This window comes from Oryctolagus cuniculus, chromosome 15 (assembly GCF_964237555.1).
Source record: "Oryctolagus cuniculus chromosome 15, mOryCun1.1, whole genome shotgun sequence".
Classification (NCBI taxonomy): Eukaryota; Metazoa; Chordata; class Mammalia; order Lagomorpha; family Leporidae; genus Oryctolagus; species Oryctolagus cuniculus.
In genome coordinates this window covers 78,577,521-78,594,735 of record NC_091446.1, presented here as the reverse complement: position 1 = coordinate 78,594,735, position 17,215 = coordinate 78,577,521, and the positions used below count along the sequence as shown (strand labels likewise).

The 17,215-nt window shown below is 53.5% G+C and overlaps 1 protein-coding gene across 13 annotated transcripts in view; it reads left to right on the top strand.

Moving 5' to 3' along the window:
* LOC103351333 (anthrax toxin receptor-like) overlaps positions 1-17,215 on the top strand; it is a 53,706-nt gene that overhangs the window by 29,033 nt on the left and 7,458 nt on the right. For 11 of the 13 annotated variants that reach the window (XM_051823765.2, XM_051823766.2, XM_051823768.2 and 8 more), the window contains 5 exons: positions 5,550-5,648; positions 8,175-8,276; positions 8,801-8,839; positions 9,143-9,259; positions 10,216-10,296. In XM_051823765.2, the coding sequence (XP_051679725.2) occupies positions 5,550-5,648; positions 8,175-8,276; positions 8,801-8,839; positions 9,143-9,259; positions 10,216-10,296 (438 nt within the window). Of the gene's footprint in view, positions 1-5,549; positions 5,649-8,174; positions 8,277-8,800; positions 8,840-9,142; positions 9,260-10,215; positions 10,297-14,209; positions 16,757-17,215 lie in introns of those variants that run through there. The other 2 variants (XM_051823767.2, XM_051823764.2) reach the window with 2 other exon arrangements.

Sequence of the window (17,215 nt, the reverse complement as noted above, 5' to 3'; positions counted from 1 at the left end):
ACAGATCTTAGAGTAAACAACATGAGGCCAGTGCCGTGGCTCAATAGGCTAATCCTCCACCTTGCGGCGCCGGCACGCCAGGTTCTAGTCCCGGTCGGGGCGCCGGATTCTGTCCCGGTTGCCCCTCTTCCAGGCCAGCTCTCTGCTATGGCCTGGGAGTGCAGTGGAGGATGGCCCAGGTCCTTGGGCCCTGCACCCCATGGGAGACCAGGAGAAGCACCTGGTTCCTGGCTTCGGATCAGTGCGGTGCGCCGGCCGCAGCGCGCCGGCGGCGGCGGCCATTGGAGGGTGAACCGACGGCAAAAAGGAAGACCTTTCTGTCTCTCTCTCTCACTGTCCACTCTGCCTGTCAAAAAAAAAAAAAAAAACAAAAAAGAGTAAACAACACGAAACACAAAGCTGACCAGCTTGGCATAGCCTACAATAGGCCTACAGGCAGAATCGCCACAGCAACCGTAACACCTGGATAAGAGCTGTGTAAGATGGAGCCCTGGAGGTCCGTAGGAGCCCGGGCTGGACTTCTGGGTGGAAGCGGTTCCTTCACTCCGCCAGGGACTTCTCTTCCTGGTTAGACAAAACTCGACATTGGTGACAAGGGCATGGGGCCATCCAAGGGGCTTCGTCTTTTTGCAGGTGGGAAATGTGGGTCCGGGACCTCTTTCCCGCATGTTTGGCTTCCCAGGGATTCCCAGGAAGCGCCTGGAAAAGACTTTTCCCCACTGGGATCTTCCAAGGATGTGTTTCGTTGGAGATTGCCAGGCTGGGCTCTGAGGGATGGAGGCCCTGTAAGGCATGGCTGGACTGAAGAGTGGCTTTTGTTAACCGCCTCAGTGAGCTCTTGACAATAGGTAACAATAAGTAAGAGACATGCAGACAGCTCTCTGCTGTGATTTCAAAGGGGGCCAGCCCAAGTCTGTCCAAGGTGGGAAGGCCAGCCCAGATCTGCCCAAGGAAGGGAGGGGTCAGCCCAAGTCTGCCCAAGTCTGCCCAAGGTGGAGAGGGCCTGCCCAGGTCTGCCCAAGGGTGGGGAGGGGCAGCCCAAGTCTGCCCAAGGGGCGGGGAGGGGCCAGCCCGAGTCTATCCAAGGTGGGGAGGGCCTACCCAAGTCTGCCCAAGGTGGGAGGGGCAGCCCAGGTCTCTTTTATGGCAGTGCCAGAGGATCCTATGCAGCTCCAGAAAGGCCTTTGAGTTCAAGCCAGGGGGTCATCCATTACAGACCTCGTGTTCATTTCAAAAGAAAGAATAGCTAAACAAACTGTTTTTTTCCTCCCGTTGCCATTACTTTGGCCTGGGGAGATATAACCCAGCATTAAAGCTATGCCCCCCTTAGAGGAAAACCTCACTCTGGTCCAAGGTTTTTGTGGAAAAAAAAAACCTCAGCCTCAGATACACGCGGTGGCAGGAGGACTGACCAGGAAGCAATGGGTGGCAGTCTGCCGTCCCAGCGGAAGGGGCTGGCTTGGAAAGCGCCTCACTCCCCACAGCCTCCATTGTTTCGTACTCTGAGGGAGGAGGCCCCTGGGGCTGCCCAGGGTTGGAGGCAGGGCGAACGGCAAGGGTAGGAGTTCAGGTCGGGTAAAAGCCAAGTGCAGCTAAGTGCACATTTCTCCCAAGGGAGTCAGAGGAGGGAGGAGCAGCAGCCCCCTCGTTCCTCCCAGTCCCTTCTGTCCCATCTCTAGGGACCTCAGAGTGAGTTGCGGTTGAAATAAGGCGGCCACAGAAACCATAACTCTTTTTCCTTCATTTATCCAATCTCCTGCAATTAATTCTTTTAAAAAAAAGTGATTTAAAGAGGCAGAGACAAAATCAGAGAAAAGGAGAGAGCTGTCATTCCCCAGTTCACTCCCCAAATGCCCACAAATACGCAGGGGGCTGAAGCCAGGAGCCAGGAACTGAATTCAGGTCCTGCTGTGAGTGGTAGGAGCCCAGTTATTTGAGCCATCAGCACTGCCTCCCAGGGCCCATGTCAGCAGGAAGCGGAAGCCAGGAACTGGGTCTGGGAGTGGAACTCAGGCACTCCCCGTGTCAGGTCTAGTCGTGAGCGCCGGCCAAACGCCCTCCACCTGTGGCCCCCTCCACCTGTGGCCCTTGTGCTGCCTGATTTTGGTGAATGATTCCGTACACCCTTCGTCCTTCATCAGTCTTAGAAAATCCTTACCCAGTCCTAAGCGATTGGAAACCCGCACGTCTGCCTGTCAGCACTCCTTTCAGCCCTTGTGAAACTCTTCAAAGACAACACAGTGTAGGCTCCTAGTTGCTTGCAAGAGGCTCCCAGGAAAGCATCAGAATAAAGCACGGAACTGTGGGCAAGAGCTAAAGCATCCATTGTTAATGACCGGCTGATCGTTCACAGTTGACAATGGAATTTGATAATAACTTGATATTAGAATTATGAGTGGACCGGTGCCGTGACTCACTTGGCTAATCCTCTGCCTGTGGCACCGGCACATGGAGTTCTAGTCCCGGTTGCTCCTCTTCCAGTCCAGCTCTCTACTGTAGCCCTGGAGGGCAGTGGAGGATGGCCCAAGTGCTTGGGCCCTGCACCCACATGGGAGACCAGGAGGAAGCACCTGGCTCCTAGCTTGGGATCAGCACAGCGTGCCGGCCCTGGCAGCCATTTGGGGAGTGAACCAACGGAAGGAAGACCTTTCTCTCCATTTCTCTCTCACTCTCTATAACTCAACCTGTCAAAAAAATAAATAAATAAAAAATTAAAAGAATTATGACCAACGCACGTTAGGTTACCAGTAATCTGTTACAGTGTCAGAACACACATTACTAATGCATTCATACAAATATAACTCAAACAAGGTTTAAAAACAACATTTTTATTTGATAATGCTTTCCATGTAATTCACATCAAATACTCATAAATCTATTTTTTTTCCTTCCGGCGCTACCTGGAAATGTCAAAGCTAGTTCTAGGCCCTAAAGAACTAATTTTAGAATTTAATTTCAGAACGTTTTTAAGTCTGTCAGAGGTTTAAAACACTTTGTTAAATAGGACCATTCCGGGGAGACTGCTGGTGGAGACGCCAGCGTCTGTGTTGGGATACCTGGCTTCCATGCCCAGCTCTGTCTCCCGACTCCAGCCTCGTGTGAATGCACACCTTGGGAGTAACGGTGACGGCTCAGGGATTGGGCTCCTGCCACTCCTGTGGGAGGGCTGGATGGAGTTCCCAGCTCCTTTCAGAGTTGACCTTGGCCCTGACCCAGCCATTGCAGACGTTTGGGAAGTGAGTTGGTGAATGGGATCTCTCTGCCCTCCTGTCTATCTCTGTGTCTCAGATAAATAAGCAAAAATTTGCTTTTTTAAATAGAATCATTTTGAAATAAAATCAAAGTGACCAAAACACTTTAAAGGCCAAAAGCACAGGAGATTACAGAAACTTTGTTTTCCATACCAGTTACCAAAAAGGTAGAGAAAAGCTCTCTTGGAGTTCCCTGGTGAAGGCAGGTGGAGGTTCCTGGGAACACCGCTGTTGCAACACAAGAGCTCGGAGCTGAGTTTCGCACCCGGGTGACCTCGATGCCTGCGCTCAACCCCCAGAAAACTGTCACTTTGGCCAACTCGATCACACAGAAACTTCCGCAAGATCCACTCCTTTCCCTGAATTCCTCAAGCTTTCACAACTTGCCCAGACCCTGGGTTTTTGTCTAACACACCTCCTATCTTGGAACAAGCGGTCACCTTTAGAACAACAAAAAAAATTATTTTCATTTTCTCTCAACAGAAGTACGTCATCATAACTTCCATTATAAAATCCCTATAACATCCATTATAAAATCCTCATAGCTTCCTTTATAAAAAGCCTCATAACTTCCTGTGTAAGCCCTGTCTTGCCTTCCTCACACACAGCCGCTTCCTCCTTAGCTTCTGTCTTAGCTCTCGGTTGCCATCCTTAGCAACTGTGATCCCGCGTTCTGTACCCTAACACCACTGTGGAACTTTCTTCAATGCAGGCCTTCTCTTAGCACAATTTTTTAAATGTGGAAACTGGACACGTTAACTAGCAGACTCAAATATGCACATTTAATATCATACAAGCAAAACGCCTAAATATATAAATGTTAAACCTGCTTAATAATTGACGGTTAAGTGGTTGAGAAATGGCTTCAACATCTAACAAATATGTGGCTTAATATAACAGAACCTTAAGATGTCAAGGTACTGAGACTTTTCAAACTATGAAGAGCCCACTGACAAATGTCTAACCCAGCTGCATGTACTCAATGAACTCATGCTGAACAATTATGTCTGAACTGCTCATGGACATGCCGTCACGCCGCGCAGAGCTAAGTCATTCCCATTAACAGCACTTGTCACCTAAGCGAGCACTCTCCCTACTGCAGATATCTTATGACTCAGAAAACAGGAGTTTTTCAGGAAACCAGCAATCTTAAATGAGACTTACTTGGGATTTTTCTGAAGTCATATAAACTGTAGGAAGCTTTGGCCTTCATTTTGCTTACTTCATGGGCACTCACTGATTTCTAAGTCAATGTGGTGCTGTGTAGACAGTGAACAAATGCAGCCCTGGGACACCAGCATCCCATGGTTGGAGGGCCTGGTCTCAAGTGCTGGCTCACTTCCCTCCCCGGCTTCCTCCCAGTGCCCGCCCTGGAGGCAGCGGCTGATGGCTGAAGCCACCGTGGCATGCCTGGGAGCCGGATTCTTGACCTCTCTTCAACAAGAGATTCAGGAGGGAGTGGAGAGCCGCCAGCATTTGACTGGGAAAGCAAAGATCCACACCGCATGGCGTGGGGCCGCCTTGGAGAGGAACGGCCCTGGCCCTGTGTTGGAACCGTGTTTAACGTTAGAAGGGTCCTTTAATGAAAGGGGATGTTCATTCTAACCAGGAGGAAGAGGAATATTCACGATTTCCCTAGGAAGTCAGCGGAGATTTCCCGGCATCTACTGCCCCTTTTTGTTCCACATATGGTCTGATGTTTCCCGTCATCCAACACCCAGATGGGACATTAGCATGCTAAGGTCTTCCATTGAACCTCATGGAGATCCACCTGGGTCAGCTTTGGCCCCCTAAACTGGAGTTAGCCTGGTCCAGGCAATGAGTCTGTGTAATTCAGGACAAGGAGAATTAAACACCTACCCTGTAGGTCTCAGGAAAACTAGCTTCCCCGCCTCTCTGCCTGGCTGTCTCAGCTGGGTCCCTACCACCCACGTAGGAGACTTGGATTGCGTTCTCAGCTTCTGCCCCACATATTCCTGGCTGTTGCAGGCATTTGGGGAGTGAACTTGCAGATGGGAGATTCGGTGCGCTCGCTCTCTCCCTCTCTCTCTCTCTCTCTCTCTCCCTCCCTCTTTTCCTCTCTCTCTCTCCCTCTTTCCCTCTCTCTCTCTCTCTCTCTCTCTCTCTGTTGTATGCCTCTGTGTCTCTGCCTTTAAAATAAATGTTTTCAGCCACATGTATAGACACAAGCGTCCATGTAGACATTGACTACAATACACATATGTACTCGTACATGCAGAAAAATATGGACAAAGCTAGGCAACCTTAACTTTGCATTTCCAACCATCTGACTCGTAGGTGAGAAAAAAGCTAGAGAATTTACACCTCAGAGACACAGCACTTAGATCTAAACACCATTATTTGCCGAGACACAGAGGGGCTCGAAAAAAAGCCCAGGTAAGACAAAATGGTCCAAGGTAAGGCTTGTTGGGTGGATTTTAAGTTCGTGGGCCTTTCTCTGTTATAGGACTCAGTGCCCACGGGAGATGCCCTCCCAAGGAGCCATGGTGGACTTCACGCACAGAAAGCATTGTCTGTGCCCGTGTGAGCGAGTGAGGGTTTCAGCCTTGATACAAATGTTCCAGGCTGGCTTTAGTCCTCTGCATACTGGAGTGAAGGGATAGTTGAAAACTGGGTTTGAAGGAGGGGAGAGAGTTAGCATGGGGAGGAACGGCCCTTTCAGAGCCGTCCAGCGCTGTGTGGCCTCCTCTTGCTTCGACTTAACTGTTTTAGCAAGACAGATGCACAGGGAAGTGTTTTTTGCGTCTGCGAACCCCACCAGCTGCCAGCTTCCGTGCACCCCTTGAAGGGAGCCTCCAGTCCTAACTGCCCAGTAGCTTTGAGTTCTAACGTAGATGGCAACAAACCACTCTGCTACATGGCTGGAGCCGTCTTCCCAAGCCAGGGTGACCCCTTTTCATGAGGTGTGAGCCCTTCAGGCCCATTGCTCTTGGACCGACAAGGAGGCAGGGGGAGTTGAAGACTTTCGTTCCCCATTGTTTAGAGGGGCTGCTCCAGGGCCCCGTCCCCCCACCCACCTCCCTGGGAAGTAGGCTATTCTGTGGGATGTCACCACGGTGTCACCAGTCACCCACCAGATGCTGTTTTGGGCGTCTGGGGGATCACGAATCCCACGCAGCATCTGGATACTTGAGGTCCTTGGAGAGCCATGCCCGGTATGCACGCTCTGGGTGAGCCAGATGTGTCCACCTGACCCAGGAACGGGGTGCGCTCTCCTGTTGGGGGCCCTATGGGACCCCTACTCACCACGGACTGTGTCCCAGCACTTCTGCGAGGCATCCAGCCATCAGGAAACAACCCCAAGAGAGCCAGGAAGAGCAATTTGTTTCTTGCTTCCAGAGTGAATTTTTATCATTCACCCTGGTCTGACAAGAGTATTTTCTGAGAGCCAGCAGAATCTGAGTTGCAGTGACACGAAGTGGCCACATGATGTCACTATGAGCTCAAAGTATTTCAGACAAACCACCCAGGAAAAAAAAGACAGTAACAGTAAATGCGTGGGGTTTGCATTTTAAGAAATTGTAATACCCACTTTGAGGCATCCCTGAAAAACATAGAGATTGAAAGGCGTCCCTTGGCCAAATATGAGGGCGTCCCCTCAGCTCATTGGTTTCCCAGATCGTCCCTTAGACGACAGACGCCCAGGGCAGCCACTTAGGGATCCTCAGAGACGAAGAGGGGGCCCCACAAGGCCCAGGTGTGAGGGCCATGGTGTGCGATGCTCGACCCTAAGGCCTGGGAATAGAGGCAGAGGTGTCCCCTCCTGGCCCCACTGACGCTCTCCAAAATCGTGGGCCTGTTTCCTGACAAGTTTAATCAAGAAAGGACCTGAGGGAGCCACGGCCCTTTGTGCCCTATCGGAGACCAGATCCCTTCACCGCCACCCTCAGGTTGAACAGAAGCCCCTTAGAGCCAAGGACCCCTGAAATGAGAGGGCTGGTTGAGGCGTTAGAGGTGCCAGCCAGAAAAGGGACCAGGTCCTGGGACACTTCCCGCAACTTGCACAGTGCTAAACACGGGTCCCCCCACCCCTACTCCCCCAGACCAGAACTGAGAGTATCAGTCACTATGTCACTATGGAAATGTAGGGCGTGGAGGAGCCTGCATTGTCCGCAGATAAAGCAGGCGGGAGGGCTGGGGTTAGGTGCGTGGGGAGAGCTTAGGTCCAGGAAGTCAGCGTAGAAGCAGAAGTCAGGGTTGCTCAGGCTGGTCCAGGTTGGCAGCAGGAAGTGCAGTGTGTGTGTGTGTGTGTGTGTGTGTGTGTGTGTGATGGGGGCAGGGCAGTCCTGGTTATCTCCCTGCGTGAGATTTAAGCCAAGATTTCGACAAATGCAATCTTTTCTGGCTGTAACAGAGGGACTTCCTTCATGCCACCCCCTCCTCCACCTCCCAGCCCTTCTAATTACATGGAGGACATCTCAGAGTTTTTCCATCATCATAGCAACAGGTGTTTGTAGACAAAGTCCCGGGAGCTGCAGCCCTGTGGCTCCAAGCCAGCCGGGGGCACCTTGGTCATCCTCACCGCGGCCTCCCCTTTTCTTCCAGGCTCACTGGTTTCTCTGCCCCGCTTCCACCCCCCCACCCCCCCCCACCCCCCCGCAGCCCTTGGTTCAGCACAGCACTTGCATAGTGGAGGACCCAAGGGCCTGTGCCCGACTACAGCTCCAGGTCCCCATTAGGAAAGAACGAGCAGGAGGACAGGGCCCCTCCCCCCAGCCCAGGGGAACTGCAACAGCAGGGGCAGAGGTGGGGTCCGCCTGTCTCCCAGCCGCTGGAGGACAGGCAGCCCGGGGAGAAGGGGCGTGGACAATGGGGATGCTAGGGAGCTGGCACCGGGAGGAGCATACACAGGCCCTCTGCGGGCCTTGGCCTTGATGCTGTCTGCTACCTCTTCTCCCACAGCGAGCTGGTGTTGTCAGCAACCCAATCTATTTTTCATTCCTGCCCGCCCTGCTGCTGATCCCCTGCCTGCTGTGGTGTTGCTGGCGGCTGTGTTGTCGGAGGGTGAGTGCCAGCTCCTGCCAGCCCCAGGGACCAGGCACATACCCCCATGACAGCCCCGTGAACCTGCCTCTGGCCAGTTTCCCATCCGCTCCACGGTCATCACAAGAGCCAATGGAGTCCCAGACCCTGTTCTCGCGCTGCTGCACCTGACACAGCCTGGCCTCCCTCAGGGTCTCCTGCCTCAGGCTGGTCCCAGGGGTTTGGTCTGGAACACCTGGGCTATGGCCCAACACCCACCCTCGTCCCTGGAGAGGGGACACCCGAGCCCCTGAGCCCAGGAGGTGACCTCTGTGGGTCCTCTGGGAAGGCCTTGGGCCCCAGATGGAGGGGGAGGCAGCCAGGGAGGATGAGGAGCCCCCAGGGGAGGTGGGGCCTGACGCTCCAGGAGGTGGAGCCTGCTGGGCACAGCGCCACAGGCACGGGGTGCCAGTTGGACACCCCCAAGGCCACACCCTGTGCTGCTACCCCAAACCAGGCTCCCACCCAGTCCCATGCAGCCCCCGTTTGTATCTTTACCATTCTAGAAAGTCAAGGAGCCACTACCGCTGCCACCTCCAGAAAAGGTGAGTGTGGATTTGGTCTTGGTTCGTCCCCTGCCTGGGGAGGTCGGGGACCCTCACCCATGGCATCCTGAGGCCCCTGCTCACCATCTCCCACCCAAGGGTCAGAGAGGGGGAGGTCTCAGGGCCTGGGACACACAGGGACGTCCCCAGATGACTCCCTCCGTGCTCTCCCCATATTTGTCCACTCAGTCCAAAACATAGCAGATCGGCCAGCCCTGTGCCAGGCCCTGGGACAAAGACGCCCTGTCCCTGGATGCCAGGGGCTAACAGGCAAGGAGTACACGTTGGTGTTTCTGTTTCTAGGAGCCAGAAGAACTCCCGCCACCCCCACCGCCTCCACCCCCGCCACCGCCCCCCATAAACACCTGCCCCACCGTGATCGTCTCCTGCTGCGGATGCGGTTGCACCAGTGGCATAGAGGTGGGAGGCGCCGGGGGAGGGCCCAGCAGCACAGGGGCAGCAGGCAGGGCCATGCGGGCCCTGGACTAGGATCCCTCAGAGTTGGGGAAATCCCCCGGGCCCACCCAGGAGAGGGGCCCCGAGGATGCAAAGGAGCCCCGCCCCCACCCCAAGCCCATCTCAAACCAGGGATTCACCTGCGGCAGGGCCTAGCATGAAGACATGGGACTGACCTCAGTGTCACCGGGGATGTCCCCAGCTCGGGCAGTGGCTATGGTGTCCAGCTTGGGGCCTGCAGGTGCATAAGTAAGAGAAGCCACACAATGCAGGGATGCACAGAAGAGCCCCACTGCCCTCTGCCCAGCGCGATGCTCCCCAGAAAGGCCGGGCCCAGCCAGCCCCGGCTGTGGGCTCCATGGGCTGGGGGGAAACAGCTGTCCCTGGCCGTGCTGCCTGCTGAGTGGGGGGCACTGAACTGGCCCAGGAGGGGACACGGGACCCTCAGGGGCCATCATGAGCTCCCACACAGCAGGCTGTGCCCGGGGATGGACACACGGCAATTGGTGTGAAAGCCGCTGCCTCCCACAAGTCCCTGGGTCCATTCTCGGGAGGCAGAGACTGGCCAGGCAGCAGCCTGGGGTCCCAGGAAAGGATGGAGGGACCCCCCAGTGGCCAGCTTTGGCAGGAAGACCCCAGGACCAGCTCTGACTGGGGTGGGGATCCTCGCGTTCTCCTGCGAGCTCCCGGCTTCTCTGCAGCCTCAGAGGGCAGCTGTGAGGCCGCCCTCCCTGTCCCCTGACCGTGCTGGACACAGAGCAGCCCGGCCACGCCCTCCAGGGAAGGAAGCCGACCACTGCTCAGGCCTATCAGCCTGCAGGGCGCGGCCCTGCCCAGGAGGAGGCTGCAGCCTGGTCCCAGGATTCTGGAGGTGGGGTCCGTGCTCAGGGGCCTTGCTCACGGCCATGTCTGCTTTTCAGGGCACCGTGGACGGCTTCTGCAACTACATCCAGCCCAGCTGCCACTCTTCACCGATAATGTGGTGCCGGGCCAGGGGCCAGGTGAGCCGGGCTCAGGGACGCTCCCCGGGAGCACACAAATGCCACTGCTTTTGCCCTTGACACTGCCCTCTGGGACCATGGCTCAGAGCCATGGTGGGCAAGTGCCAAGAGGAATGTCCTGGACACAGAGCTGACAGCTTCTGCACATGGCCTCTATATGTGTCCATGGCTCATCCCTTGGGGCAGCAGTCTGGGGACATGATTGTAGCTGCTGTGTGGCCAGCACTGACCAGCCCACCTGGTAGGGGATATTCCTCTTTTGTCACCTCCCGGTGGCTGTAAGGAGAAGCCACAGTGTTGGGATTTTCCTCCTGGGGATCTCCCAGCCCTCCTGTGGGTCAGCTGCTGGCCTATGCAGCATCCCTGTGGTCACCTAATTCCCTTCTCGGAAAGCTGCCAACAGGTGCTGCTGTTTTCCTGGTCTACCAGGAAAGAGAAAGCAAAGAGAGGGTGACTTGTCTCAGGTCACAAAGCTGGACTTGAACTCTAACTTGGCTCCTGCCCTTCCCACTGCCTGGCCGCCCATCAGGTCATCCTGGTGACCTCACGAAGGGTCCCCCAAACCTCTCAAGGCTTCCCCTTCCTGATGTCGGTCCCTGAGAGTCCTCTCAGCAGTCATCTGCCTGGGGTTTCTCACACTCCGTGCAAACAGACCCAGGAACCTGGGTGACTCTTAGTTCCAGGGTCTGTGTGAGGCTGCATTCCCTGAGTCAAGCCCACCTCAGTGGCTGATGGAGAAGACTTTTGGAAGGGCTATGCAGGCTGGGAGCTCTTAGACATTGCCTGAGCTGATTCAAGGCTCTGTGTCAATAAACAAGGCTCTCTGGCCTGACCGTGCTTGCCCCTTGTCCATCTGATTTCCCAGGGGCCTTTCCCCATTGCTATTGCCCAACTAGTTCCTGGGCAGCACCCCAGCCTGATGGCTCTGAACAGAGGAAATTCACACCTATGGATTCACTCAGGTCTGGGAAGAACAGAACTAAATGAAGGGGTTGAACATGGGACACGGCATGCAGAGACCAGAGGATGGGCATGGGAGAAAGCCAAAATTCCTTATTGCCCAGCAAGATGAGGGCAAGGGGTTGAGTGACTACAATGGTCCCTTCCCACCTTTTTTTGATCTAAGATTTGGAGCAGGGTGGCAGGGTCATCACATGATGGACGGCACTTGCAGCCACCCAGGCCCCTGTCCTGAAGTCGTGCTTATAGGAGTGGCCACTCCTATATCAGTGACAGCAAAACTAGGGCCACGAGAGATCCAGGAGGTTGTCCAAGGCCAGTCAGAGGGTACGCAGCAGTGTCGAGGATTATGTGAAATCAACCCCAAATCTTTCCTGAACCCTGGGAGGCCTGAAACTGTGCCCATACATCTGGGCTCCCCTCCAGCTCCTCTGCTGCCATCTAACTTGACCCTGTGCCTCCCAATCATAGTCCCGAGGTCCTTACTGGGTATTCTGTAAGATTCATGTTGGGTGCCCAAGCCCTGAGTCAGACTGGCAGGAGCTCAGGTCATTCCTCTCTGTGTCGTCAGTGTACTGGTCTGAGGGCTTGGAGTGAGCCGAGCGCTGGAGGGGATGGGTGTCACCTGGGCCCTTCAGCCCCCTGCAGAGGGCTCAGAGATTCTTCCGTTTGATCTCATTGGCTGTTGAGGCACTCAACTAGACTTTTTATTTTATTTATTGAATTCTTTAGCTCCAGAATTTCTGTTTTGTCCTTTTTATGATCTCTCTTTGTTGAATTTCTCATTCATGTTATGAATTGCCTCTGATGCCATTGAATTGTCTGTGTGTGTTTTCTTGTATCTCATTGATTTTCATTAAAATCATTACTTTGAATTCCTTTTAGGGAAATCCATTGATTTCCTTTCCTTTGGAGGTCTGTTACTAGATATTTCATTCCTTTGGAAATAGCATATTGCCTATTTTCCATGTTCCTTGTGTCCCTACTTTGACGTTTTCTCATCTGATGGGTTGGGTGCCTCTGCCTATTTTACGGAGTAGCTTTTATAGTAAGAGATTTTCTCTTGGTGATATGTCCTAGGGTGTCAGGTCTGTAAGCTGTGTTGGCTTTGGCTCCAGGTAGATGCTTTAAGGTAGCAAGCATCTTTGTAGCTCCCTCAGCTTTGATCGACATTAGCAATGCCTGTGGGTGACTCGTGACCTGGGCCGTAGGGGTTCTGGGGTGGCCGGCTGGGATACACCCTCTTAGACTGGCAGCTCTGGACATGGTACTTCTGGCCATATGAATGGAGCACCTTTCAGTTTCCAAGGGTCGTAGAGGGGTAGGGAAGCTCCAGGCAAGCCTGGTGGGTCTGGCACAGCACTGCCAGCAGTGGTGCAGAACACATGTCAGTGCCTGAGGGTCAGGCAGGTCCCAAGCCATACCAGGGGACCAGTAGGGCACGTTTCCATGTTCCAGGGCTGCACAGGTGACTTCACAGGCCCTCCATGGGTTAGCTGCTCGGGGCAAGGTGCCCCGCTGCTTCCTGGGGCCAAGCATCAGTAAGCAGGATCCTATCCTCGTCTCAGAGCCCCGCAGTGGGCTAACCTGGGATCATTGTGGGGATGGTAGGGGAGTTGCCTGAGCACTTTCCAGGGCCCCAGTAGGCCAAGAGTCATCATTATACAATAACCCAGATGCCTCTCAGGGCCGCAGGAGGGCGAGCAGGACTTCCTAGATGCTCCCCAGGCCCTCAGTTGGCTGCACTTTTCAGGACAGGTTGCCCGTTGCTTTATATATATACCATGAGAGAGAGAGAGAAGAGAGAAAGGTCTTCCTTCCATTGGTTCACCCCCCAAATGGTCGCTACGGCCGGCGCTGCGCCAATCCGAAGCCAGGAGCCAGGTGCTTCCTCCTGGTCTTTCATGTGGGTGCAGGTGCCCAAGCACTTGGGCCATCCTCCACTGCCTTCCTGGGCCACAGCAGAGAGCTAGACTGGAAGAGGGGCAACCGGGACAGAATCCAGCACCCCAACCGGTACTAGAACCCAGGGTGCTGGCGCTACAGGCGGAGGATTAGCCTAGTGAGCCACAGCGATGCCCACTGCTTCTTGAGGCTTCAGGAAGATGGGCAGTGCCTCTCAGGACAGGCTGCCCGGCTGTTCCCTTGGGCTGAGGGCAGGTAGGTGGGGCTACTCATGGTAAGGAATCTATGAAAAAGAAAAGGAGCAAGGGAAGATTAGCCTTTAACACATTAAGCTCTAAAGATTAAAACAATAGGCCCATTAAAATGATGGCTCCATATCCACAAACACCATCCAGAATACATAGATTATATATTGGATGATGATAGTCCTTGGGGAACCTATAGATGTTTACTGATTGTTTAACAAATCATTTTGTGAAATTTGGGAAAGGCACATACCAAAAATAAAGCCCAAATAGTCTTTAAAAAGTTAAACAGGTAAAAATTGCACTAAAAATAACTAAATATTTGATCTCAGTATAGGGGTCTAGATAAACACAAGGGCTACTGGCCTTGTAATGCGCCAGGTTAAGCCACCGCTTACAATGCTGGCATTCCATATGAGCACATTGGTTCAAGTCCTGGCTCATCTGCTGCTGATCCAGCTTCCTGTTAATTTACCTGGGAAGGCAGCAGACAATAGCCCAGTGCTTGGGCCTCTGCCACCTACACGGGAGACTGGGATGCAGTTCCAGGTTCCTGGCTTCAGCTCAGCCTAGCCACAACCATTATGGCCATTTGGGACTGAACCAGGGGATGGAAGATGGCTCTCTATCTCTGTTCTCTCTCTGTGTCATTTTGCCTTTCAAATAAATAAGTAAATCTTTTCTAGATAAAATAGATCCACATAGGGGCTGGCGCTGTGACACAGTGGGTAAAGCCACTACCTGTGGTGCTGGCATCCCATACGGGCACTGGTCAAGTCCTAGCTGCTCCACTTCCCATCCAGCTCCCTGCTAATGAACCTGGGAAAACAGCAGAAGATGGCCCAAGTCCTTGGGCCCCTGCATGCACGTGGGAGACCTGGAAGAAGCTCCTGGCTCCTGGCTTTGGATCAGCGCAGCTCTGGCCACTGTGGCCATTTGGGTTATGAACCAGCAGATATGCCATAACTCTGCCTTTCAAATAAATATAAAAAAAGCATGAAAGCAGTGGAAGGAATTCACAATGGAAAATATTCATGGACTTAATCTTATCCATATATTCAGCAAAGATTTATTGCATGTCAGAGACTGGGGAGACAAAGTGAGCTAGAAGAAGAATTTCCCATTGTCATGCCAGGACTTGCATTTCCTGCAGAGGTCAGCCGGTGACAAATGCTGTCCAGACACTATGCCAGCAAATGCCCGACTCTCTGGAGGCAGACACGTCAGCGGAAAGTGAACTGAAGATAAGGAGGCAGCGGAGAGAAAATCAAGGGACCCTTCCATTAGGAAGCAGCCAGAAGAGTGCCCTGAAGTGGCTTGCACTTGATGAAGCAGAAGTCAGGAAATCTCTTCCTGCCTCCGTCAACCCAGCTGTCAATCTGCACTTGCTGCGGCTCCGCGTCGCATGAATGGGGAGGAGGGGGCAGTTGTCAGGCGCAGGCTTCCCAGCAGCAGTGTCTTACATCCGGGTCCCCAGGCGCAGGATTCTCCACCCATGGTGAATGAATGGTCGGACGAAGGAAGAATGTGGAGCTCTGCAAGTCGGACGCGGGCCTGTGAGTACACTCTCGGTCTTCTCCCTGACACAAGGAGGCATTTCAGGTCTGCAGGGTGTGAAGGCACAGGAGTCAGTGTTGGAAAAGGAGCGGCCCCTTTGGCATTCTTCAAGGGCGTGCGCAGAACAACTTGGCTCAGCAAGGTTGAGCGGCTTCATCCTTCCCGTCTCGACATTCAGGATGAAATGGCACCCCACGACCCGAAGCATGCACCTGTAAAGAATGTCAGGCAATCTGGGAAAGCAGTGGAAGATGGCCCAAGTCCCTGGGCCCCTGCACCCACGTGGGAGACCTGGAAGAAGCTCCTGGCTCCTGGCTTCAGATCGGCACAGCTCCAGCCACTGCAGCCATCTGGGGAGTGAACCAGCGGATGGAAGACCTCTCTCTCTCTCTCTCTGCTTCTCCTCTGTATAATTGACTTTCAAGTAAATAAATAAATCTTAAAAAAAAAAAAATAATGCTAGGCCATGCTGTGGTGAAGCTTAAGGGAGTGGTCAGGTGAGCCTGTGTGTCCAGGTGAACAGGAATTCCTGGAGCCCAGTCTAGCCCACCTGCCAACAGCCTGCACCTGGGGGCCGTTGTCAGCGTGGGAACAGGTGATCCTGGCTGCTCAGTTGTCTGGGATGAGAAGAAAGGAACAGCAGAGCGAGGACTCTCCCTTGTGAACACAATGCCGGTCTCCTCTTAGTGCGTAGTGGAAACACACTTATAGATGGGGAGGCCAGCATTTGTCCCCCTGCCCCCATCTGGGAAAAGCAGCTGTCTGCCATGTCCTCCTCCTCAGCCCCCCTCCCCACACGTGGAAAGATGGCCAGCCTAGCCCTCCCCCCAGGAGAGGCAGGGTCCTCAAGGGGTTGACCCTACGAAGCAAAGAAGAAAGCACCCAGCATCGAAAAAGAAGGAGGTGTTCTGGGAATGGAGGAAAACAAACATCAGGGAGGAGGAGCCTGAAGTTAGAGTGTTTCTGGATGCGATGCGTGTCTCCCCTGGAGGCCACCTCGATTCCAATCTGGGTGGAAGGCAGGCTAGGGTGAATGGGCAGCAGTCAGCAAGTCCCAGGAAGCTGGGTGCCGCTGGCCTGCTGCCTGCCTCCAATGGCACTGGCAGAGACACAAGTTTGATGGCCCCAGCCACTCCTGCCTGTTGACCAAGAGGCTCAGGGGCTCAGAGAAGGCGCCTGCGGCTCACTAGGCTAATCCTCCACCTTGGGGCGCCGGCACACCGGGTTCTAGTCCCGGTCGGGGCACTGCATTCTGTCCCGGTTGCCCCTCTTCCAGGCCAGCTCTCTGCTGTGGCCAGGGAGTGCAGTGGAGGATGGCCCAAGTGCTTGGGCCCTGTACCCCATGGGAGACCAGGAAAAGCACCTGGCTCCTGCCATCGGATCAGCGCGGTGCGTCGGCCACAGCGCGCTGGCCGCGGCGGCCATTGGAGGATGAACCAACGGCGAAAGGAAGACCTTTCTCTCTGTCTCTCTCTCTCACTGTCCACTCTGCCTGTCAAAAAAAAAAAAAAAAAAGTGAAAGTAACAGCTTCTTGCAGGGCCAGTGCTGGTTCATGTCCCACGGCTCACTTGCAATTCAGCTCTCTGCTGTTGTGCCTGGGACGGCAGCAGAAGATGGCTCAAGTGTTTGGATCCCTGCACCTACACCGGAAACCCAGATGAAGCTCCTGGCTTCGGTCTGGCTCAGCCCTGCCTGGCCATTGCAGGCATTTAGGGTGTGAACCAGAAGATGGGAGATCTCTCACACTGTAACTCTGCCTTTCAAATAAATACATCCATCTTAAAAAAAAAAAAAAAAAAAAAAAAAAAAAAAAAAAAAAACTTCTGGCAAAATTTTTAGTTAACAAATCAATATTCTAAGAAAACATTATTTTAGCATAGTGGTCTGGATCTGGTTTTGAATCGGGGTCTTTTCGCTCAGCTTTTAGAAGGAAACTAACTACAGACAGCCTGATCACATTTTTACAAGATGTACTTTCCCTGAACTTTCAGAGACCTCCAGCAGTCTGCACGGCTCTGCAGACCTCACACCCCGGGCTCCAGTCTTGAGCTGGCACTGTGCATCTTTGCTTCCTTTCCAGAACAAGCCAATCACTGATCGAACAAAAATCCTATACTACTGCACAAATATTTTTCACACAAAAATAATTCTTTTTATCTTCCTTGGTTACCAAAAATAACATCCTTTTTTTAAAAGATTTATTTTATTTATTTGAAAGACAGAGTTACAGAGAGAGGTGGAGACAGAGAGA